We start from the raw sequence: 26758 nt of genomic DNA on the forward strand, positions 1-26758 counted from the left end.
ATCATTCATTAGTTTTCAGAGTAATGAATTATTTAAGTACCATCTTCCAACAGTATGCAGTTAGTTTTGTTTAGTGTCATGAATTCACCAATTCAAATAAATTTGATGAGCTTTAATACATTGCTGTTACTGTGTTTATTAATGCTGAAGTGGTAACCCATTCAGCCAGTGGAAGCTCCTTCATGATAATTGCAGTCTTTTTTGGCATAACTCAAGTGGTCTTTGATAGCTTCCTTGCTATCTGGAAATAAAGGAAGATGCAGACTTATCTTGTATACATCCAATTGCTTTAACACCATTGAGTTGCTTTGGCAAATTTGAAAGATAAAATGATCTAGATAGGTGGGCCTATTTCTAGTCATTCTCTTCTGTTGATCTATTTGGTCTAGTCATTCTCTTCTATTGTATTGATCTATTTGTCCCTATTCAAATGCAGTATTCTCTTCATTACTTACTGTAGCTTTATAATTTTTTAAAATTTGGCAGTTTGAGTTATCCAGTGTTTGTTGTTATTCTAGGTTAACTTGGTTATTTTAGGTCTTTGCATTTTCATAGAGATTTTAGAAACAACTTGAAAATTTCCACAAATTAGTCTGCTGGGATTTTGTTTGGGTTCACTTTTTATTTCTATTTTTTGCTCGCTAGGACCTCTGGTATAATGTTGAATAAAAATGGTGATTATGTACTTCCTAACATTGTTCTAAACCTTAAGGGAAAGTGAACATCATAAATCAGGATATTAGCTCTAGAGATTTGAAGATAACCTTTATCAGAGAAACATCACCTTCTATTCCTAGTTCAGTAAGAGCTTTTAGTCATGAATGAGTGTTGAGTTTTATTATATCATACTTTTTCCTGAATCTTTGAGTTGATCACATGAATTTTCTCCTTTATTTTGTTAAAATGTAAAATTACTTTTATTTTTGAATGGTAAATTAATCTTTCATTTTTGGGATAAACTATACTTATTCACAGTGTATCATCTTTACTATATCTTGTTGGATTTGATTTGTTTTTGTTTATAATTACTGTCGCTTTGTTCATGGGGGATTTGAACAATTTCATTTACTCATACTATCTTCTAATGATATTTTATATCAGACTGATCCTCCTGTCAAAGTATACTTTGGGAACCATTCACTCTCCTTCAATTTTTCTAGAAGCATTTGTGTAGAATTAGGGTAATTTCTTCTGTAGTTATTTTGTACAAGTAAGAAGTGTTGTCATTTGAGTGAGAGGTATTTTTGTGGACAAATTTTTAAGTTCATGTTCAATTCGTTTAATAGATATAGAGTTCATATTATCTACAAATTTCATTTGTGAATGAAATTTGGTAGTTTTGCACAGTTATTCAAATTTATTGCTATACATTTTTCATGATATTCCTTTATTATAACATTTAGTAATCATTTGTAGACTCCATTGTTCTGATTAGTGTCCTCTCTTTTTTCTGATAAATCTGTCTTATCATTTTACTTAATGTCTTAAAGGGCCAGCTCTTTGTTTCATTATTTTTCTCTCTTGTTTTCTTTTACATTTTACTTTGATCTTTATTATCTCTTGTCTTCTGCATACTAAAGGTTAGCAAGGATGTGAAAAAACTGAAACCCTGAGGCACTGCTGATTGATATGTAAAATGGTACAACCACCTTGGAAAATAGGTTTGGTGTTTCTTTAAGTTAAACATATATCAACCATATGAAATGTGGTATTAATTATTCATTCTATTACTAGGTATTTACCCAATAAAAATGAAAAAAAATATTTCTACATAAAATTTGTGCATGAAAGGTCATAGAAGTTTGTTTATAAAATATCAAAACTGAAATAATCCAAATGTCCATCAACAGACAAGTGGATAAAAAATTGTGATATATTCATACAATAGAATACTTCTCAGAAATAATAAAAAGAACAAACTGTTGATAAATGTAACATCATAATCTTGAGTAAAAGAAGCCAAGAAAATCAAAAGAGTACATATTTTATGATTGATTCCGATTGTATAAAATTCTAAAAATATCCAAACTAATCTTTTGAGTTAAAGGTACAGATCATTGTTGTTGGAGTATGAGAAAAGAGATATGGATACATTACAAAGTTGCATTAGAAAATTTCCAAGGGTAAGGGAAATGTTATTAGGTGTATAGTGATTATTTCACAGTTGTATACATATTTCAAAATTGATTCAATAATTAAACTTAAATAATTATATTTTATTGTACTTCAATTATACTTTAATAAAATTGTTAACAAAAACACTAGTGTTTTCTTTCATTTATTTTTAGAACATGGAACAAATTCTATTCAACAGTCTCAAAATAATTCAAAGAATGCTTTGAAAAAAGCAGGAACTTCAGGTATTGTTCAGCATGATGTACAGAATAATGGTAAAGATCAAAAGGTATGAAATTACATTTCAAATTTTACATAGTTATTATGAATTTATCTACTTAATTTGACTTCTATGAATCATTTGCTTTACTGACATGGTACTGATTAGGTAGGAATATTGGGTTCTGTTCATCTGACCTGATCTTGTTTCCTGGAGAAAGTATTAAGTTAGCTTTGTCCTAAATGCACTATACGATATAGCAGAAAATAATCCAAATATTTAACAATCACAATAATAATAGCTTGTATTTATTGAGCATGTGATTTTGACCAGGTGCTACGCTAAGACAGAATGAAAGAAAACATAACAAAAATAATGAGTTACATAAGAAAGATAAATAAGACATAATCACTTCCTTCAAGAACTCATTATCCAAGCAGACAAAAACATGCTGGAAAAGGGCACTCTATTCAATAAGCAGTGCTGGGAAAATTGGATAGCCACATGCAGAAGAATGAAACAGGATCCCTACCTCTTACCATATACAAAAATTAACTCAAGATAGATTAAAGACCTAAATGTAAGAACTGAAACCATAAAAATTCTGGAAGAAACCATAGGAAAAATTCTTTATACAAAGAATTTATGACTAACGCCCTAACGGCAAATACAGCAACGACAAAAGTAAATAAATGGAATTTAATAAAATTAAAAAGTTTCTGCACAGCAAAGGAAATAATCCACAAAGTCAATAGACAACCTACAGAATGGGAGAAAATATTTGCAAACTATACATCTGACAAAGGACTAATATTGAGAATCTACAAAAACCTCAAACAAATCAGCAAGAGAAAAACAAATAACCACATTAAGAAGTGGACAAATATATGAAGAGAGTTTTTTTTCAAAAGAAGATATACAAATGGCCAACAGACATATAAAAAATATCACTAATGATCAGGTAAATTAAAATTAAAATCACATTGAGACACCACTGTACCCCTATTGGAATAGCTATTATTAAAAAATAAAAAAGCAATAGATGTTGATGTGGATGTGGTGAAATGGGAACACTTATATGCTATTAGTACAACCTCTATTGAAAACAGTATGGAGATCCATGAAAGAACTAAAAGTAGTCCAACCATTTGATCCAGCAATCCCACTACTAGATAACTACTCAGAGGAAAAGAAGTCATTCTATCAAAAAGACACCTGTACCTGAATGTTTATTGCAGCAAAATTCACAGTTTCAAAGATGTGGAATCAGCCTAAGTGCCTATCAATTTATGAGTGGGTAAAGAAAATATAGCATATATATATATATATATATATACACACACACACACCCTATGGACTACTATTCTTCCATAAAAAAAGAATGAAATAATATTATTTACAGCAAATTGGATGGAACTGGAGACCATTATCCTAAGTGAAGAATCTCAGGAATGGAAAAACAAACCCATTCATTCTTCACAAACGAATGGGAACTAAATGGTGGGTACACATGGTCATAAAGTATTGTAAAGGACCTTGGAAATTAACCAAGAGGGAGAGTGGGAGGAAGGTGATAGATAAAAAATTACTTATTTGGTACAATGTACACTATTCTGGTGATGGGCACACTAAGAGCCCTGACTTCAGCATTATACAATTCATCCATGTAACAATAACACTTGTACCCCCTAATATTTTGAAATAAAAATGATGGCAAAAAATAACTCATTGTCTAGTGAAGCAACAGACACAGAAAAATATTATTATAGTAAAATGTGTCTGGAATGATGAATTTTACTTTGGTTCTAAGCAATGTTTTCAATAACCATCATATCTGACTGGATTGAGTATGAATAGGTTGTATTGAATTTCTCTGAGATAAACTGAATGAGTCTAAACCTTTTAGAATGAACCATTGAATTGGTTACCATACCTTTAGGCAACATATGGGATACTGTAGAAGGAGTGAGTTTATACATTGCTATATGTTTAACTCAATTTAGAATTAGCGAAATTTGAAATTCTGTGGAAGGTATCCAAGTAGGTTGATGATATGTATCATTCTTTAACAATTTTTTATAATAGAGTCGGAAGATAAAGGAGGAAAAGCATCTATTAATTTAGTTAATTGATGTAAATTAGAAATTTCTTTTGGAAATACATTTACTAATGAATATTTTTCTCTTTAACATTTTTACCATATAGAAAGATGGATTGGTAACTAAAAAATCAAGTATTTTTGATGAAAAAGGTAAGAAAATGGAAAATTTTCATAATTTTGGCTACTAAGTACATAATTATAGTTATAGTTTTGTCATATAGTTATACAGCTTTTAAAATTGTTTTACCTGATTATAAAAATTATGCTTATTCTGAAAAATGAAAAATGATATAAAATTATTTATGAATATAGACATTATAATTATCCCAGATATTGAGTGATTGCTTGAGGAGTGTGTCTTTTAGAATTTGCAACATGTGAGAAAATTAGTGTTCCTCTTGTGATGGGTTATAGTAATAGTTAAAGTGAGATACTGGGTTCAGGAGGTTGCAATACAGAGAAATGTCCCCAGGAATGTTCCCATACTCCACTATTATCAGTTTCCCACAAACAATACATTTCCCCTTAAATGAAATATACACTACTTAAGATCTTTGGCCTTGTTAGTTTCCTGTAAGTCACTAAATATACTCTCATGCATATCCTACATACACAGCCACAGAAAATACTAGATATCTCCACCCAGTGGCTAATGATCACCTCAAATTCTATACAAAACCAAATTCATTGTCTTCCTGACCTCTCTTACTTTTTTTTACTGAGGCACAAAGGAGAAGTTATCTTTGACTCTTCTTCTTTCTTACATTTTGCATCTAAACATTGCCATTTTCTGTCTAGTCTACTACTTCCTTAATTTATCTTGTACTCCACTCTTTTCTATGACCATTGTCCCTGTTCTTGTTTTCTCTATTCTTAACTATGGAAATAACCTTTCTCCAATCTTTTCTTTCTCTTTTTAATCCACTATACATTTTGCTATGAATGCCATCTTCCTAAAACACAGCTGTTTAAAAATTTTCCTATTTAAGTCATGAGTAGTTTCTCATTGCCCACTGAGAGAATGCAAACAATTAATTTTGGTAATAGGCTTTGGTTAGTGGCAGAAGATTAAGCTGTCATAATAAATAAATAAGGATCAGAGGTTAAGGATTTCATACTTGTCTCTGAAGGCAGTGGTGAATCACTAGAAATTTATAGGCAGTAAACATTCATGTTATTTTTGGAGGTACTTCCTTAACTCAAATAAATCTCTTATAGTGGTAATTCCTATTACTGTGGCAGCTCAGCAGGTAGAACTTTGGAGCAATGCTATAAGTTTTTATTATTATTATTATTTAAGCATATTATGGGGGGGGTACAAATGTTTAGGTTACACATATTGCCTTTGTCCCACCCGAGTCAGAACTTCAAGTGTGTCCATCCCCCAGACAGTGCACACTGCACCCATTAGGTGTGCATATACCCATCTCTTCTTACCCCCACCCAATTTGCCTAACACTCAATGAATGTTACTACTATATGTGCACTTAAGTGTTGCTCAGTTAATACCAATTTGATAGTGAGTACATATGGTGCTTGTTTTTCCATTCTTGGGATACTTCACTTAGTAGAATGGGCCCCACCTCTATCCAGGATTATACAAGATGTGCTAGATCACCATTGCTTTTTGTGGCTGAGTAGAACTCCATGGTATACATAAATCATATTTTATTAATTCCCACATGTACTGATGGGCACTTGGGTTGTTTCCACATCTTTGCAATTGTGAATTGTGCTGCTATAAACATTTGAGTGCAGATGTCTTTATTATAGATTATCTTTTTTTCCTTCGGGTAGATAGTGGGATTGCTGGATCAAATAATAGTTCTACTTGTAGCTTTTTGAGGTATCTTCACATTACTTTCCACAGAGGTTGTACTCGTTTGCAGTCCCACCAGCAATGTATGAGTGTTCCTATGTCTCCCTATCCAAGCCAGCATTTATTGTTTTGGGACTTTTTGATAAAGGCCATTCTCACTGGAGTTAGGTGATATCTCATTGTGGTTTTGATTTGCATTTCCCTGATGATTAGGGATGTTGTGCACTGTTTCCATATGTTTGTTGGGCCTTAGTGTATCTTCTTTTGAAAAGCTTCTGTTCATGTCCTTTGGCCACTTTTTGATAGGGTGCTTGATTTTTTTCTTGCTGATTTTCCTGAATTCTATATAGATGATAGTTATCAGTTCTTTATCAGATGTGTAGCATGTGAATATATTCCCCATTCTGTAGGTTGTGTTTGCTCTCATGATAGTTTCCTTGGGTTGAAGAAGCTTTCTAATTTGATTAGGACCCATTTATTTATTTTGGTTATTGCTGTGATTGCCTTTGGGGTCTTCTTTATAAATTATTTGCCTATACTAATGTCTATAAGAGTTTTACCAACATTTTCTTCCAGAATTCTGATAGTTTCATGCCTTAGGTTTAAGTCTGTTATACAGCATGAGTTGTTTTTCATGAGTGGTAAGAAATGCAGATCCTGTTTTAGTCTTCTACATATGGCTATCCATTTTTCCCAGCACCATTTAATGAATAAGGATTCTTTTCCCTAGTGTCTGTTTTTGTCTTCTTTGTCCAAGATTAGATGGCTACATAAGGATGGTTTTATATCTGGGTTCTCAGTTCTGTCCCATTAGTCTATATCTTTGTTCTGGTGCCAGTACTATGCTATTTTAGTTACTATATCTTTATAGTATAGCTTGAAGTCTGTTAAATTAATGCCTTCTACTTTGTTCTTTTTGCTTAGGATGGCTTTTGCCATATGGGGTCTTCTCCGGTTCCATATGAAGCATAGAATTATTTTTTCTATATCTGTGAAAAATGATGTTAGTATTTTAATAGGGATTGCATTGAATCTGTAGATCACTTTGTGTAGTATAGACATTTTAACAATGTTGGTTTTGCCACCCCATGAGCATGGTATGTGTTTCCACATGTTTACGTCCTCTGCTATTTCCTTCCTCAGGGTTTTGTAGTTCTCCCTGTACAGGTCTTTTACCTCCTTTTCAAATATATTCCCAGGTATTTTATTTTCTTTGTTGTTATTGTGAAGAGTATTCAGTCTTTGATTGGTTCTCAGTCTGACATTAGTGTATAGGAGTGCCACTGATTTCTGTACATTGATTTTGTAACCTGAGTCTTTGCTGAATTTGTTTATCAATTTCAGTAGTCTCATGGCAGAATCTTTGGAGTTTTATAAATATAAGATCATATCCTCAGCAAAGAGCGATAGTTTGACCTCTTCTACCCCAATTTGAATGCCCTTGATTTCCTTTTCTTTTCTGATTGCTCAGGCTAGGACTTCCAGCACTAAGTTGAATAGAAGCAGTGATAGATGGCAACCTTGTCTGGTTCCAATTCTAAGCAGGGATGCTTTCAATTTTTCCTTGCTTAGTATGATGTTGGTTTTGTCATGTATGGCTTTTATAATTTTTAGGTAAGTCCCATCTATGACTATTTTTGAGCATTCTTATCATAAAAGGGTGCTGAATTTTGTTGAATGCTTTTTCTGAGTCTATTGAAAGTATCATAAGATCTTTGTTTTTGCTTCTATCTATCTGGTGAATTACATTTATAGATTTGCCTCTGTTGAACCATCCCTGCATCTGTGGGATGAAGCCCACTTGGTCATGATGGATTATTGTTTTGATAAGCACCTGAATTTGGTTTGCTAGGATTTTGTTGATAATTTTTATATCTATATTCATAAGGGATAATGGTCTACAGTTTTATTTTTTTGTTGTGTCTTTTTCTGATTTTGGTATCAGGGTGACGTTGGCTTCATAAAACATGTTGGGGAGGATTCCTTCTCTTTATTGTTGTGAAATGATTTCTGCAGGATAGGCACCAGTTCTCTTTTGTAGGTCTGGTACAATGGAGTGTGAAACCATCTAGTCTGGGACTTTTCTTTTTAGGAAGGTTTTTATTGCTGCTTCAACTTCGGTATTTGATATTGGTCTGCTTAGGAATGTTATTTCTTCCTGATGGAGCCTGGGGAGGCTGTGTGCTTCTAAGAATTTGTCCATTTCCTGCACGTTTTCATGTTTATGTGCATAGAGATTTTTATAGTATTCATAGATGATATTTTGTATTTTGTGGTATCAGTTGTAATTTCTCCTTTTTCATCCTTAATGGAGCTTATTAGAGTCCTTTATTTTCTGCTTCTTGTTAATCTAGCAAGAGACATGTCAATTTTGTTTATCTATAAGCTAACATTCACCTTATCTTCTTCTAGAAGAAATATTATCTTCTCATTATTACCTTTTCTTTTTCTAGGAGTTATAAACATATCCGCTCGAGATTCAGTTACTTCAGCTCAAAATTCACCCACAGGAAAACTTCCCAAATGTTCACAGTCATATATTGGTCCTCCAAAAGTAGAGGTAAATAATATTTCTTTTACTCCAAATACAAAGAGACTAAATGAGGTATGATCTTGTGGTCATCATAGGTATATCAAAATGTCATTTTAAGTGTCCATACAGACAGGTTTATCACTGAAATTAGTCATATTATAACTACATTTGAATAGCTCTAGGACAGTCCGGCTAAATGTAAGGCACAACTATGTATCCATACCCTCAGAGAAAGTATCAAATTGGGCTTTTTTGATTGGCCTTATACTTGTACTGATTCAGTACTTTTTGACCAGTGTCCAGTTATCTGCTGTTGGAAAGTTAGCAGCAAAGATTCAGGACATAGCCCCTAGACATGAAATAGATTTTCTGTATGGTTTGCCAACTTATTATAGGAATCAAATACACATCCTTGGTTGTATTATTAGCATAATGTTAACTGCTTCAATTGTAGTAGGGAGTTAATATGGTTTAAAATAGATTTCAACAAACTGGAAATTTACTAAATTATTTCCAAATGAATTCTTAATGTTTAGGGTAGAAAGTGGTATCATTTTACATGTTTCATAATGCATAATAATTGATATACTAAATTATGAATAACTCCTAAAATGCAATATTTTGCCATAACCTGCTTCTCTGTAATGCAGTTTTATTATAAATAGACATTTAACAAATGCATATTGGGCTTACTTCACTATTTTACTATGTCAGTAGGCACATTAAATATGCTAACGATCAGGAAAGGAAATTTTTAATAACTTTGATATTTCAAGTAGTCACATTGCCCAACATATTCCAAAGGCTATGTTCTTAACTTTAAAAAAGAAAAAAACTCCCTTAAAAACCACCTCTAAATTTTATTATTGATTTTTTTAGAATATTGTGTACTACTAACTTTGCCATTCATATTATTCTCAAATGAGTACCTGATATTCACAAATATCGAATTTATTATGAGAAAAAGAATGAGCATTTTTAATATAACTACAGTGATTCCTTGGTATCCATAGGGGATTAGTTCCAGGACCTTCACAGATATCAAAATCAATGGATACTCACATCTCTGATAGAAAATGGCATAGTATTTGCATATAATCTATGTATATCCTTTTGTACATTTTAAATCATCTCTAGATTACTTGTATACCTAGTAAATGTAAATGCTCTGCAATAAGAGTTATACTATACTTTTTAGGGAATAATGACAAGAACAAAAAGTACATGTTCAGTACAGATACATTTTTTTTACTGAATATTTTCATTTTCAGTCCACAGTTGGTTGAATCCACAGGTCTGAAACCTATCAATATGGAGGGCCAAGTGTATTATATTCTGTTTTCCAACATATTGTACACAGCCTCCCACTATCAGAATATGTATTTCTGGTGGCCTGTTTTGAGCTCTCAGACATGGGGGTGGAGGAAAAAGAAATTTATTATACTGGATTTGCTTCCCAGAGCAGGTTGAGTTCTTTGACAAGACTAAAGAGCCACATCCATGTACTGAAAGAAATGTGTTATCTGCCTTCCAGCTCTACTTACAGTTTTCTCCTATTGTTAGCATTATTAAAAAGTACACTGTTTTTTCCTCGTTGAGTTGATTGACTTCCCTGCTAATTAATGTATCCACAGGCAGTAAATTTTAGGATACCAGCAAATACTATTGTGCAGTAAAGAGAGGAAACATAGCAGGCTTTAGACTTCTATCTTTAAAGGCACCTTTGTGCAAGGTTGGCCTTTGGCTGGTGTGTGGGAACTTGACTGGGAAACAGAGACTTTTTCTTGCTAAGTAGGATGGTTCACTGTACCTAGACTGTACACACAATATGATCCTTTTTGAATACCTGTTTTTCTTCTGAGAGTCCGGAATTATGATATGTGCTAAGGCAGAGTGTATCTACGTGATTAACCTTGACTAAAAACTTGGCTGAGCTTCTAAGTGATTTCCCTGGGCAGAAACATTGCACATATGTTACTGCATTTTTTATTGTTGGAGAAAAAAACATGATCAAGTTAGTCATCTCACAGGAGAAAGAGCATAAGGAAGACTTTGCATGGATTTCCTCAGACTCAGCCTGTGTCTTTTCCCTTTACTTATCCTGTGAGTATCCTTTCATTGTAATAAATCTTATATGTGAAGACAACTATATGCTGAGACCTAATCTTAACAAATCACCAAATGTGAGGGGGGTCTTGTGGATATCCTCTGATATAAGTATGAACTTTTGAATTGTATAAATAATACATGTAATGCAAACATCATAAATGTGTGTGCATTTATTATAAAATATTTTCAAAATCTTAAGTTTCTCTATTTTATATATAGAAATAATGGTTGATATTCAAATTCTAAAAAAAATATATATAATTCTCTAAGGATCTGGGTTTTTTTTGTGTTTTTTTTTTGTGTGTGTGTGTGTGTGTGAATTATGTAGAAGGAGATTGATGCTCGTCGGAATGGAAGACCAACCAAAAGATCAAGCTATATGTGTGAATCAGGTAAATACCTGCAACAATTGTTGAGTAAATCCTATAATCTGTCAATGTTTTCTTTCAATTAACATTTATTGAGTTTCTGTTTCATGCTAGACTTGGTACTATATATAGAACATACAAGGAGAAAAGCCATAAATTTTACTCTTTATAGCAACTTCCCTCCAACTTTATTGAAGTATAGTTGGCGATTAAAAATTGTGTGTATTTAAGGTACAGTCTCCAACTTACAATGGCTTGGGTTATGATTTTTCAATTTTACTATGGGTTTATCAGGATGTGACCCCGTCCAAAATTAAGGAGCATCTGGTCTTATGATTGTTCAACTTACAATTTTTAAAATTTATGATGGGTTTATTGGGGGTATTAAACACATTTTCAACTTAATTTCAACTTACAATGAGTTTGTCAAGATATAGTGCCATTTTAAGTACAGGAGCATCTGTATACAACTTGATGATTTCTTGCATGCTGCAAAGAACATGGAATTGCAGATATGTCTTCAACATATCGATTTCATTTCCTTTGGATATATTCCTAGAAATGGGATTGCTGGGTCATGGGGTAGGTCTATTTTTAATTTTTTGAGGAATCTACGTACTGTTTTCCATAATGGCTATACAAATTTACATTTCCACCAACAATGTACTAGGGTACTCTTTTCTCCACAGCCTTGCTAACACACTGGTCTTTTGTCCCTTTGATAATAACCATTCTAACTGGTGTGAGGTGACATCTGGTGGTTTTGATTTGCATTTCCTTGATGATTAGTTATGTTGACTACATTTTCATATAATTTTTGGCTATTTATATGTCTTTTTTGAAGAGATATATTCAGGTCTTTTCATGTCCTTTGTTAATTTTTTAATTAGGTTATTTATATTTTTTTGCTATTGAGTTGTTATAGTTCTATATATATTTTAGATATTAACACCTTATCAGATATATTGTTTGCAAATATTTCCCACAAATCTGTAGGTTGTTTTGTCACTCTGTTATTTCCTTTGCTATGCAAAAACTTGTTAGTTTGATACAATCCCATTTGTCTATAATGTGAGATATGGGTCCAATTTCATTCTTTTGCATGTGAGTGTACAATATTCCCAACATTTTTTACTGAAGAGATTATCCTTTTCACATTGTTTTTCTTTTTTGCTTTGTTTTATTTTCAATTGATAAATAGTAACTGTATATGTTTATGGGGTACACTGTAATGTTTCAATACATGTATATATTGTGTAATAATCAAATGGAGCAAATTAGAATATCAATAACCTCAAATATTTATCATTTCTTTGTGATGAGAACTTTCAAAATTCTCCTTTTCAAAATACCCATTGTTTTTTCTTGGCACCGTTTTCAAAGATCAGTTGACTATAGCTACATGGATTTATTTCTGCATTTTATATTCTGTTTTGTTGGTCTATATGTCTGGTTTTATGCCAGTTTCATATGCCTTTGATCACTGTGGTTGAAATCAGAGAGTATGATGCTGATAGCTCTGTTATTTCAATACTCTGATTTGGGTTTGTATCCATTGCTAGAGAGCTGCTGTTCCCTTTTTGCAAGTGTCCTTTTGCTTTGATTCTTTATACTTCCCAAGTTCTTTCAATGATTCCTTCTCATCTTGAGTATCTGTTGCTTCTTACCTTTGGATTTTCTTTTTATTAGATATCGACTTTCCCAGTTTAATATCTGAGCCAGGAGGTGGGGTTTGTGGGTGAGAATCAACCACACTTTGTATGATGAGTCAAAAAATGTAGTAAAAGGGCATGCAAATTAACCTTGCTGTCAGTAGGTAGTGCTTGTTGGAAGGAAGAAACTGCAATGTTGTTTTCGGGTCTTATGACCAGCTCTAGTTCCTTAGGAGAAGCACTATAATACCCCAGGTGGTGGGTGGGGCCCTATAACTTCCAGGTGTGTCCTTATTCCCCACCTCAGCAGGGGTGTTGGGGGGAGTGAGACTGGGTGTGGCTGAGTTGGGTGATTCTGCCCTTAAGCTCCACAAATGCTTTTAAAAGTGGTCAAATGTCTGATACCTGCCTCTGGACAAAGCTTCCAGGGAGGGGCTGAAGTGACTCCATTCAATCAGAAAGTGTGTGTGGAGGCTGGGCTGTCTGAGGCCTGCAACCTGGTAGTCTGGAGCAGGCCTTGCTCCTTTACAACATCCCCTTTTCCATGCTTTCTTCCTGGCCTCTGCCAGCAGGCAGGACCTCAAGCCAGCCAAACTCCCCTATGACTGTAATCTGGGCTGGGAAGTTCTCTGTCCAGGATCCCAGCCTGAGCTAGAAGAACAGCCCTCCCATGGGAGGAAGGGAGTCCCATGAGCATGCAGCAATTAGGACCCACTCTGCACTCTCACCCCTGATCTGCCCCTGTAGGCACACACAACTTGTGAGACTAATTCACAAATATCCCCTCTGGTGCCTCCGAGTGATGCAATTGAGACTTAAGTGTATAGGATCTGGCCTGTGGGACTGTCTCCTGGGCTCCAGAGATCAAACCCTAACCATGCCATGGAGAAGCATACCTGATACAATGTCCCTCCACTTCATGCTGTGCCTCGCTCTGCGGGAGTTGCTGGGTAAGCAGCACCCAGGAGAGGCAGCAGGCAGGGAGCTCATTTTATTTGTATGTAGTGTCAAATCATACCAATAGATTTTTAATCTTAGATATTGTTTGTTTTTTTTATAACTTCTATTTCAGTTCTTTATATCTTTCATTCTCTCCTCATTCTCTCTTAACTATATATTTTTTTATTTTATTTCAGCATATTATGTGGGTACAACTTTTAAGGTTTCAAATAATGCCCTTGCCCCCCTCCCCCCACAAATCTGAGCTTCAAGTGTGACCATTCCCCAGATGGTGCACAAGTCACTCATTGTGTAACCATATTTTCTTTTAAATATTTGAATGTATTCATTAATAAATGTCTCCAAAGTCTTTTTCTGATAATTCCATCATCTCTGCTATTCCTGGACCTGTTTATATTGACTATTTTTTCTCCTGGATATATGTCACATTTTCTTGTTTCCTTCTAAGTTTTGTATATTTTATTGCATACTGAACACTTTATTGAAGTTGTTAAGTTTCCTTGATGGCAAAATATGTATTGATATTTTAAAATGTTCCATGGATATGCAGAAAAATATCTGTTTTCTATCTGAGGGATGGAAGATTCTAATTCATGTGTTGGCCAGACATAAGGTCTCCATTGCATCTACTAAACTCTTTAATAAGGAAATATATCACATAAAGAATGAGCATGACTATAAATCTTCCATCAGTTTTGCTTCTGAGGATACCAAGTGTTGTCCTCAGCCTATAATTGCTGAGTTTTCTTTAAGTGAATTTTTAATTTTCTCCACTTGCTCATGCTTGTTGCACAACAGTTGTTCAGTTCAAGCTCTTAGGTATATGTATTAGCAGAAAATCAGCGAGTGGAAGAAACCAAAGTTATTTCTCTTTTATAAAGATTGGTTTAAAAGATTAGTAAATATCAAGCCCTCTGCACAGAAAAAGAGTCTGTCTACTCATAACCTTCTCCAGGTGTAATTTGCAGCCCTCGTTTATTTTCCGGGACTGAAGCAACACAGTCTACCAGTGGAGTTCCCTTTAAGGTCCTCTCAGTGCAAAAATTGTATTAGTCCTCACCCTTCTTTGCCCTTTCCCCAATATAAATAACTGTTTGCCCCAGAACTATTCCTTAAATGGTCTGCCCTTTTCAACTGGTCTAGAATGGTAGTTCTGTAATATGCTTAAGTACCAATTGTCTTAGTCTGTTTTTTGCTGCTATACCAGAATAATGCAGACTAGGTAATTTATAAAGAAAAAAGATTTATTTGGTTCATAGTTCTGGAAACTGGGAAGTCCAAGAGTATGGGACCAGCATCTGGCGAGTATCATCCCATGGCAAGGAAATACATGAGAGAGAGAAAGAAAAAGGAGACCAAGATCCCTCAATAGCTAACCCACTCTCACAATAATGGCATTAATCCATTCATGAGGGCTCTGACCCCTGTCCAGAAGGCCCAGCCTCCTAATCCCATTACAATGGCAATCAAATTTCAACATGAGTTTTTGAGGTGATATTCAAACCATAGCACCATATATGTGTCAGTCTATTTCTGATTTCTCTCTTCCATTCCAAATGGCCAGTTTGTTTGCCATTATACCAGTATTGCACTATTAATTATTATTATTATTTTTTTATTTCAGCATATTATGGGGGTACAAATTTTAAGGTTTCAAAAAATGCCCTTTGCCCCCCCAAGTCTGAGTTTCCAGCGTGACCATCCCCTAGATGGTGCACATCTCACTCATTATGTATGTATATACCCGCCCGCCTCCCCTCTCCCACCTGCCCAATACCCTATTACTGTAGTACCTATGTGTCCACTTAGGTGCTGCTCAGTTAATACCAGTTTGCTGGTGAGTATATGTGGTGCTTGTTTTACCATTCTTGGGATACTTCACTTAGTAGTATGGGTTCCAGCTCTAACCAGGAAAATATAAGATGTGCTATGTCACTGTTGTTTCTTAGAGCTGAATAGTACTCCGTGGTATACATATACCACATTTTATTAATCCATTCTTGGATTGATGGGCACTTGGGCTGTTTCCACAGCCTTGCAATTATGAATTGTGCTGCTATAAACATTCGAGTGCAGGTATCTTTTTTTGGGGGGGAGGGTAGATGCACTATTAATTATTGATAATGTCTTGACACCCCTCCCACTTTGGTGCCACGAAAACCTCTTATCTTTTTGTTCAGAAGTTCCTTGGTTATTTATCACTTCTTCCAAGGTTATTTATTCCTTCTTCCATATAAATTTTGAAATTGGCCTGTCAATAATACATGCACATGTGCACACACACACAGGCAATGTTAGTATGTTGATAGGAATTGCATTGAAACTGTGAGATTATTATGAGAAGAATAGATGTCTCTAAAATACTGATTCTCTCTACCAATGAACATGGACTGTCACTCTATTTTAAGAAAATTTTGTCTTTTTTAAGTTAATTTCTCTATAAATGTTTTGCAGATCTTTTGTTAAATTTATCTCTAGATACTTACTACTTCTATGCTATCAAAAATGGTAAAATTCTTTAACTGGCTAATGATTTTGTGTCCAGCAACCTTGCCAAATTCTCAATTAATTCTTCTTATCTGTCGACTATTTTGATTTTTAAAAAATATAATGTGCAAATCATGAATGTTTAGTTACTTCCTTTGCAATTCTTGTATTTGTAATTTTTTCTTGCACTTATCCCTTTCCTGGGACTGTGAGTGCAATGATGATTAAAGTGGTAAAAGTGAGATCTTTGTCTTCTTTCTTGTTTTAAAATTTTTAAAAATAATTTATTAAGTATGATATCCACTGTAATATTTTGGTAGATAACAGTGTCAGGTTAAGACTGCGTATCTTTCCATTTTTAATTTATAAAACTTTTTTTTCAAATTAGTCATAAGTGTTGACTCTTAGAAATAAATATTTATGCATCTATTGAGACTAGCATTTTCATTGTTAAAACAAACATGTATTTCTTGGTTAAATCTGTTCTATTCAATATGTAGTATTTTTCTTATTACATATGCGGATTAGGTTTACTCTAGTATTTTGCTTAGGATTTTATCATCTATCAGGGGTCTTCAAACTTTTTAAACAGGGGGCTAGTTCATTGTCCCTCAGACCGTTGGATAGAGCACACTGTGGGCCCCAGACGAGACAGCTGCTAAGCAGGACAGGCAGCGGCGGCAAAAACGCCCTGGAGGGCCGGATAAATGTGCTAGGCGGCCTGCTTGTGGCCCGCGGGCTGTAGTTTTTGAGGACATCTGATCTAGGTTCTTGAGACAGGTTGTGCTATAATTTCCCTAACTCATAGTATCATGGTCTGTTTTTTTGTATGAAGATTACACTAGCTTTATGAGTTAATTATATTACTTCTTTTTATTATTTCCTAAAAGTTTCTAAAGTTGGAATTATATATTCCTTGGATGTTTGGTAAAAGTACCTAGTAAAATAAATCATGTGATTTTAGTTCTCTTATGAGACAAATTTTATATCATTGATTCAATTATATTAGTGATTCAGAACTATTCATGTTTTTTAAGTACTTCTTTTTGAGTTTTTTTCTTTTGGAAAGTTACATTTTTCTTATAAAATTTTTCAATTCATTTAAAATTTTAAATATATTGGCATAATGTTATCATATATGCTAGCCATATAGGTGAGGTTATTGAAAAGCAGTATAGCATACTAGCTAAGAGAATGCACTCTGCCCCCAGATTCTACCTAGATTTAACCACTTCGGTATGGCGCTCACCGGCCGCAAAACCTTGCCCACAGCTGGCACTCATAGTCCGAGAGATAGTTTGTGCTGTGCATTGACGACAAATCCGTTTTGCTCTTGTGTGATGAGGAAAGCTTTGAGGACTGAACTCTGATCTTTTTCTTTTGCTAAAAAGTCCTTCCTAAGGAGGCCAGCTGGGTCAGGCTGACAAACGGTAAATTCCCACTAAGCATTCTCACTAAGCGGGGTGGTTTACTTCCCAACCTGATTCTGGTATGGCATTAACATCACCTAAAAGATAAGAAGCCCCTGACTTAACTTAAGCATCCTAGAAGATGCCTATCATAAATTTAAAATATCTTAAAGCATCCTAGCAGGCGCCTATTGTAAATTTAAAATGTCCTCCTGTCTGGACCTCCCAGAGTGCTCACACACTTATCTTAAAATAAGCATATCCTTTCTGGCCTTCTAGATAAAGTCTAACTCTCTTAGCCAATTGCCAGCCAAAGAATCTTTAAACCCACCTATAACCTGTAAGCCCCCACTTGGAGATGTCCCATCTTTTTGGGCCAAACAATGTATGCCTCTCATGTATTGATTTGTGACTTTGCCTGTAACCCCTGTCTCTCTGAAAATGTATGAAACTGAACTGTAACCCAGCCACAGCAAGTCCACTTGCCCAAGGCCTCTTGGCAGTGGCTCCGGGTCATGGTCCTCAAATTTGGCTCAGAATAAATATCTTTAAAATTATTTTATAGAGTTTGGCTTTTTTCCGTTGACAGCTTTAAAGCACTGAAAGCTTGTTTTACTTTACAGGCAGCTTTACTTGTAATGTAAATCAGAATAGGTAGCATATACATATATGTTTTTATTACGTTATTTTTAAATGTTCACAATTTTATTTTGATAAATGAAAAATTAGAAAAGTCATATCACGGCTGTCGGCTAAAGTCGAAGCTCAGCTGTGTGCGTTCTTCTGTGGCTGTCGACTATAGTCGACGCTCGTACCAAAGTGGTTATTCCACACTCCCAACACTTAAAATGCATGTTAGTTTGGTCAAGTTATTTGATGTTTGCAGTTTTTCCACCTATAAAATAAGGATAACAATAATAGTTCCAATGGTTGCTATGGCAATTTAATTAGTTAATATTTATAAAGTTCTTAAAACAGTATGTGAAACTTAATTGGTGATATTTAAGTATGAGAATTTAATACATATCACAAAACTTGCCACAAATTATTTTCATATTTTTAAAAATTATGTCTAATATCCAATTGTGTATTATTTTGTACTCTTGAGTTAGTTGTTTTTAAAGTTCAACTATATTGGATTTTTATTTATTTATTTTATTGATTTCTAATGTAATTGCTTTTTGTAAACTGTAGAGAGTTTATCAATTCTGCCCATTTTTAAAGAAATTTTGATCTATTTATTAGGCATATGCAAATTTTGGAGTCATTATTATCTTCCTGGTGAATTGAATCTTCTATCATTATGCAGTGACCTATACCAGAAGCAATATTTTTGGTCTTAACATGAATGTGTCTAATAGTAACATAGATATATCAGCTTTTATTCTTAATATTTACATGCCTCTTATAAACAATCCATAGCTAGATTTTGCTTTATTTTTATTCAGTCTTAGAATTTCTGACTTTTAACTGAAGTTAATCCGTTTCTATTTCTGTTAATTGCAAATCTTGAGAAGTTTTTACTGCCTTATTTGTGACTTCTGTTTGTCCTGCTTTTTAATATTCATTTTTCTTTCTCACATTGTTTTAGAGTGCTAAATTTATTTTCTTATTAAGTTTTACCTTTATTCTTTTGTACATTGCACAATATATGTATATGTCTTTTGGCAGTTACTATTACATTTTAATTTTTATGCATACATAAAGAAGTGTAGTATGTACTTATGAAGCATATGCAATACTTTGATACAAGCATACAATGAATAATGATCAAATTTGGATAATTGGGTTATCTATTACCTCAAACATTTATTATTTTTTTGTGTTGGGAACATTCTAAATCTTCTCTTCTAGTTGCTTTGAAGTATACTTAAAGTAAAAGTTAATTAGGATGATTTACTTCTAATTATCATCACATATTATACATGTTATTGCTGTCCAATAATTTGAATTTCTGAGTTTTTTATCAGTGAAATTACTTTTCTATTATTTTATACAGATTTGATTTATATTTACCCATATGTTTATAAATTTTATTTGTTCACCATTCATGTCTTCTTGCATTTCATATTTTTAAGGATCATTATTATTTTTCCTAAAGTACTCCATTCTTTAAAATGGTCTTTTGTTTAAACTCTCTCTCCCTTCAAAAAAAAAAAAAAAAAAAAAAAAAAAAAAAGAAATAAAATGGTCTTTTGTGAATCTATTTTGGGAGTAAATTCTCATGTTTATTTAATAAAATACTTGTTCTAGAATGTCATTATATCTAGCTATACAAGTAAATTCTAGGGGATAGTTATTTTTTCTTAGCACTTTAAAGATATTTTTATTTTTTATGAGTTTTTTGGCATGTATGAATTTATTTATTTATATTTCAGAATATTATGGGGGTACGAACACTTTGGCCACATAAATTGCCTTTGCACCGCCCAAGTCAAAGTTACAAATGTGCCCATACCCCAGACAGCATGCGCCACACCCATATTTTTCTATTTAATTGTTGTACTTTTTATTACACTTAATTATTCCTGTATAAGTGTTTATTCCCTCCCTTCACCTCAGGCTGGATCTTTTCTATTTTTCTTTAGGGTCACGATAATGAGAAGTTCTTAAGTTTCAGCCATGTTCTTTTCCTATATTGCCTTTCCCCATTTTCTTTATTATCTTCTTCTGTAACTCCAGTTGCATATATCTTAGACTGTTATGCCTTCTATATCGTTTAATAACTGTATTTGCCACTTTTATCTGTTGCATTCTTGTTAATTTCTTCAAATCTGTCTCCAGTTTTTCAATTTTCTCTGTAGTTATTTGGTTATATCTAATTTACTATTTAATAAATTATTGCATTTTAAAATTCATTTGATTATAGAATATTAAATTATATATAAATACAATTTTATATCATATATATATAATACAATTCTGAATAGTTATTTTCAAATTTGACTGTGCTTTTCTGATGGATTCTTATTCCATTTCTATTTTTTCAAATCTTTTCTTTATATATCTTGTTATTCAAATATTTGACATCTTTTAGGTTTAATTCTAACGTATTTTTCTGCTATTTTTTTTTCTGCTAGAAGCCATAGTAGTTTATTTCTTTATATTATGTATCTGAGGGAACTTCACTTTTTTTTTTTTTTTTTTAATTATTTTTTTTATTTTGGTATATTATGGGGGTACAGATTTTAAGGTTTCAATAAATGCCCATTTTCCCCCCCTCCCCCCAAAAGTCTGAGTCTCCATCATGACCATCCCCCAGATGGTGCACATCTCACTCACTATGTATGTATATACCCGCCCCCCTCCCCCCTCCCACCTGCCCAATACCCTATTACTGTAGCACCTATGTGTCCTCTTAGGTGCTACTCAGTTAATACCAGTTTGCTGGAGAATATATCTGGTGCTTGTTTTTCCATTCTTGGGATACTTCACTTAGTAGTATGGGTTCCAGCTCTAACCAGGAAAATATAAGGTGTGCTATATCACCATTGTTTCTTAGAGCTGAATAGTACTCCATGGTGTACATATACCACATTTTATTAATCCATTCTTTGATTGATGGGCACTTGGGCTGTTTCCACAGCCTTGCTATTATGAATTGTGCTGCTATAAACATTCGAGTGCAGGTGTCTTTTTTATAGAGTGTCACTGGATCATTTGGGTAGATGCCCAGCAATGGGATTGCTGGATCAAATGGTAGATTCACTTGTATCGCTTTAAGGTATCTCCATATTGCTTTCCAAAGAGGTTGAACTAGTTTGCAGTCCCACCAGCAGTGTAGGAGTGTTCCTCTCTCTCCACAACCACGCCAGCATTTATTGTTTGGAGATTTTTTGATAAAGGCCATTCTCACTGGGGTTAAGTGATATCTCATTGTGGTTTTGATTTGCATTTCCCTGATGATTAGAGATGTTGAGCATTTCTTCATATGTTTGTTGGCCATTCTTCTGTCTTCTTTAGAAAAATTTCTGTTCAAGTCCTTTGCCCACTTTTTAATGGGGTTATTTGATTTTTTCTTCCTAATTTTCGTGAGTTCTAAGTATATTCTAGTTATCAGTCCCTTATCGGATGCATAGGATGCAAAAATTTTCTCCCATTCTGTAGGTTGTCTGTTTACTTTCATGACTATTTCTTTGGCTGTGCAGAAGCTTTGTAGTTTGATCATGTCCCATTTATTTATTTTTGTTGCTGCTGTGATTGCCTTTGGGGACTTCTTCATAAACTCTTTGCCCAGGCCGATGTCTAGGAGAGTGTTTCCAACTTTTTCCTCTAGAGTTCTAATAGTTTCATATCTTAGGTTTAAGTCTGTTATCCAGCGTGAGTTGGTTTTTGTGAGAGGTGAAAGGTGTGGGTCCTGTTTTAGCCTTCTACAGGTGGCTATCCAGTTTTCCCAGCACCATTTATTGAAGAGGGATTCTTTTCCCCAGCATATGTTTTTGTCTGCTTTGTCAAAAATGAGATGGCTATATGAGGATGGTTTTATATTAGGATTCTCACATCTGTTCCACTGGTCAATATTCCTGTTTTTGTGCCAATACCATATTGTTTTAATTACTACAGCTTTGTAGTATAGTTTGATATCTGGCATATTAATGCCTCCCATTTTGTTTTTGTTGCCTAGAATTGCTCTTGATATTCGGGGTCTTCTTTGGTTCCATACGAAGCGTAAAATTATTTTTTCTATATCTGTGAAGAATGCTGATGGGATTTTAATAGGTATTGCATTGAATCTGTAGATCAGTTTGGGTAGTATAGACATTTTGATGATATTGAGTCTGCCGATCCATGAGCATGGTATGGATTTCCATCTGTTTACATCCTCTGCTATTTCCTTCCTCAGTGTTTCATAGTTCTCCCTGTAGAGGTCTTTTACCTCTTTGGTTAAATATATTCCTAGGTACTTTAATTTCTTTGTTGCTATTGTGAAGGGAATTGAGTCTTTGATTTGGTTCTCAATTAGATTGTTGTTGGCGTATATGAATGCCTCTGATTTCTGTGTATTAATTTTGTATCCTGATACTTTACTAAATTCATTGATCAGTTCCAGGAGTTTCTTGGTTGAATCCTTGGGGTTTTCTAGATACAATATCATATCATCAGCAAACAGTGAAAGTTTGATCTCTTCTGCCCCTATTTGGATACCTTTGATTCCATTTTCCTGTCTGATTGCTGTAGCCAAGACTTCCAGCACTATGTTGAACAGAAGTGGAGATAGTGGGCAGCCTTGTCTGGTTCCAGTTCTAAGTGGGAATGATTTCAATCTTTCCCCATTCAGTATGATGTTGGCTATGGGTCTGTCATAGATAGCTTGTATCATTTTTAGGTATGTCCCTTCTATGCCTATTTTCTTAAGTGTTCGTAGCATGAAAGGGTGTTGAATTTTGTCAAAAGCTTTTTCTGCATCTATTGAAAGAATCATGTGGTCTTTGTTTTTGCTTCTGTTTATGTGGTGAATTGCATTTATAGATTTACGTATGTTGAACCATCCCTGCATCCCTGGGATGAAGCCCACTTGGTCGTGGTGGATTATTTTTTCGATAAGTGTCTGGATTCGGTTAGCTAAGATTTTGTTGAAAATTTTTGCATCTATATTCATTAGGGATATTGGTCTGTAGTTTTCTTTTTTTGTTGCATCCTTTCCTGGTTTTGGTATCAGAGTAATATTCGCTTCATAAAAGGTGTCGGGGAGGTTTCCGTTCTTCTCGATGTTGTGGAATAGTTTCTGCAAGATAGGTACTAGTTCTTCTTTGTAAGTATGGTAAAATTCAGGTGTGAAGCCATCTGGACCGGGACTTTTCTTTTTAGGGAGATTTTTAATTGCTGTTTCTATTTCAGCTGTTGAGATTGGTCTGTTCAGGGAATCTATTTCTTCCTGGTTGAGCCTAGGGAGGCTGTGTGTTTCTAGAAATTTGTCCATTTCCTCCACATTTTCCAGTTTGTGTGCATAAAGATTTTTGTAGTATTCATAAATTGTATCTTGTATCTCTTTGGGATCAGTTGTGATATCTCCTTTTTTATTCCTGATGGAGCTTATTAGAGATTTCTCTTTTCTGCTTTTCGTTAGCTTAGCCAATGGCGTGTCAATTTTGTTTATTTTTTCAAAGAACCAACTTTTTGTTTTATTAATCTCCTGAATAGCTTTCCTGTTTTCAATTTCGTTTAGTTCTGATTTGATCTTGTTGATTTCACTTCTTCTGCTGGGTTTGGGGTTGGTCTGTTCTTCTTTTTCCAGCTCTTTGAGTCGTTTCATTAGATTGTCTATTTGTGATCTTCTTGTCTTTTGGTTATAGGCATTTATGGAGATAAACTTTCCTCTCAGAACTGCTTTAGCTGTGTCCCAGAGGAGTTGATAACTTGTCTCTCCATTGTCGTTTTCTTCATAGAAGTTTTTTATTTCCGTCTTGATTTCTTCATTTACGAAGTAATCATTTAGTAGGAGGTTGTTTAATTTCCACGTTTTTGTGTAGAAATGTGAGTTTTTGTTAGGGTTGATTTCTAGTTTTATTCCACTGTGATCTGAGAAGGTACATGGTATGATTTCTATTTTTTTAAATTTCTTGAGGTTTTCTTTGTGTCCTAGGATATGGTCAATCTTAGAGAATGTCCCGTGAGCTGATGAGAAGAACGTATATTCAGTGGATTTTGGGTAGAATGTTCTGTAGATGTCTGTCATACCCAATTGTTCTAGAGTTTTGTTTAAGTCCATTATTTCTTTATTAATTTTCTGTTTGGAGGATCTGTCTCGTGCCGTCAGTGGGGTGTTGAAATCTCCGGCGATTATGGAGTTGCTATTAATCCATTTGCTTAGCTCCAGTAAGGTTTGCTTTATGAATCTGGGTGCACCTAAGTTGGGTGCATATATATTTAAAATTGTTATCTCTTCTTGTTGGACTGTGCCCTTCACCATTATATAATGACCCTCTTTGTCTTTTACTACTTTTGTTGGTTTAAAAACTAAATCGTCTGAAATTAGAACTGCCACACCAGCCTTCTTTTGGCTTCTATTTGCTTGGAATATTGATCTCCACACTTTTATTTTTAGTCTATGTGCATCCTTGCAGGTTAAATGTGTTTCCTGAAGACAGCATATACTTGGCCTGTATTTTCTTATCCATTCAGCCAGCCTATGTCTCTTGAGTGGAGAGTTTAAGCCATTCACATTTATTGAGAGAACTGATAGGTAAGGTAGATTACTGATCATTCTGTTGGGTTGGATGTTGTTGCTATGATTTCTGTCTTGAGCCATTGTAATATCTGGCCTTTAATATCTTTGGGTTTTGGTTGTTTTTATATCCGTGGATTATTATTATGATGTTCCGTGCATAACGCTGTTTTAAGTACTTCTTGTAGGGCTGGTCTTGTCTTGGTGAATTCTCTGAGCCTTTGCTTGTCTGAGAATGTTTTTATTTCTCCTTCATATATGAAGCTTAGTTTTGCAGGGAATAATATTCTAGGCTGGGCATTGTTTTGTTTCAAAAGAGTGAGAATGGGGCACCAGTCTCTCCTTGCTTGTAAAGTCTCATTAGAGAAGTCTGATGTTATTCGAATTGGCTTTCCCTTGTATGTCACTTGCTTCTTTTGTCTTACAGCTCTTAGAAGGGCCTCTTTAGTTGATACTTTGGTCAGTCTGATGACTGCATGACGTGACGTCTTCCTGTTTGCATTGAATCTCCCAGGGGTCCTCTGGGCTTCTTGAACTTGTATATCGAGATTTTGAGCAAGGCCTGGGAAATTTTCCTCTATTATATCTTCAAAAAGCTTGTCGAGCTCTTGAGTGTTGTCTTCCTCCCCTTCGGGTAAACCTATGACCCTCACGTTAGGTTTTTTCACATAATCCCACAGCTCTTGTAGGCTTTGGTCTTTTCTCTTGTTTCTCTGCTGTATTTCTGTGACTGATTTATTTATTTGGAAGGTGTTATCTTCAAGCTCTGAGATTCTTTCTTCTGCTTGATCTACTCTGTTCTTGAGACTTTCCACAGTATTTTGTAGTTCTCTGAGTTGATTCTTCATCTCCAGGACTTCGGTTAAAGTTTTCTTCACTGTGTCAATCTCTTTGTTGAACCTTTGTTCCATTTCTTGGAGGTTTTTTGTGTTTTCTTGGTGTTGGTTATTGAGTTGTTGTTGCAGCTGGGTGAGTGTTCTTATGATCCACATACGAAATTCCTTTTCTGTCATATTGGTTGCCTGATTTTGGTCGGTGTCCGTTTCTAGGGGGCTGGTGCTCCTCCTTGGGGGTGTGTTTTCCGTTTGGTTCTTCATATTTCCTGAGTTCTTTCGCTGATTTCTTCCCATGTCGATCAGTTGTTGTTTCTTTCCTTAGGTTATTGTTTGGGTATCCACACATCTTGTTTAGTTTCTGAGGCGTTAGGTGGTGCCTGTGGGTGAAATTGGACCACTCCCTGTATATTGAGTCAGTGGATGCCGTGGCAAGGCTGTGCAAGATGCTGTCCCTGTCAGTAGGTGGCGTTTGCTTGGAGGAACAGGCTATGGTGTTGATTTTGAGTCCTGTTATCAGCTCTCGTTCTGGGCGGAGCTGGGTTGGATAAGCCTGCCCTCAGGCCGTTAGCAGGGGTCAAAGTTCTGTTCTCTGCTGTCAGGCCGGGGCTGGAATGGTCCTGCTCAGCCAGAAAGTCTGGGTGTGTGGGTGGGGCTGTCTGAGACCCACAGTCTGCAGCAAGCCTCGCTTCTTTCCACCCTCCCCAACTCTGCAGCTACTCCTGGGCCTCTGCCAGCAGGCCAGACCACAAGCCACCAGGCCTCCCTGGACTGTGGTGCCGGCGGGGAGGTTCCCTGCACAGGAACGCCACCTGGGTTGGGCGCACGGCCTCCTCCTGGGAGGAGGGTTGTTCTCTAGGGCGCCGATCCGCCCCTGGAGGCACACAGCCCTCAGTAGGCTGTTCACGTATAACCCTTCTGTGCCCCGGGCAATGCTAGCCCTCGGTGCAGGGGATCTGGTCTGCAGGTCCGACCTCTGGGTCCCAG

General features: G+C 35.0%; 1 protein-coding gene across 1 annotated transcript in view; it reads left to right on the forward strand.

Moving 5' to 3' along the window:
* FSIP2 (fibrous sheath interacting protein 2) overlaps positions 1–26758 on the forward strand; it is a 95337-nt gene that overhangs the window by 19632 nt on the left and 48947 nt on the right. Inside the window, exons 10-13 of the mRNA XM_076005738.1 lie at positions 2289–2404; positions 4541–4586; positions 8709–8815; positions 11226–11289. Coding sequence (XP_075861853.1) covers positions 2289–2404; positions 4541–4586; positions 8709–8815; positions 11226–11289 — 333 coding nt within the window. The remainder of the gene's footprint in view (positions 1–2288; positions 2405–4540; positions 4587–8708; positions 8816–11225; positions 11290–26758) is intronic.

The sequence above is a fragment of the Microcebus murinus genome, chromosome 8 (genome assembly GCF_040939455.1).
Source record: "Microcebus murinus isolate Inina chromosome 8, M.murinus_Inina_mat1.0, whole genome shotgun sequence".
NCBI classification, from domain to species: domain Eukaryota; kingdom Metazoa; phylum Chordata; class Mammalia; order Primates; family Cheirogaleidae; genus Microcebus; species Microcebus murinus.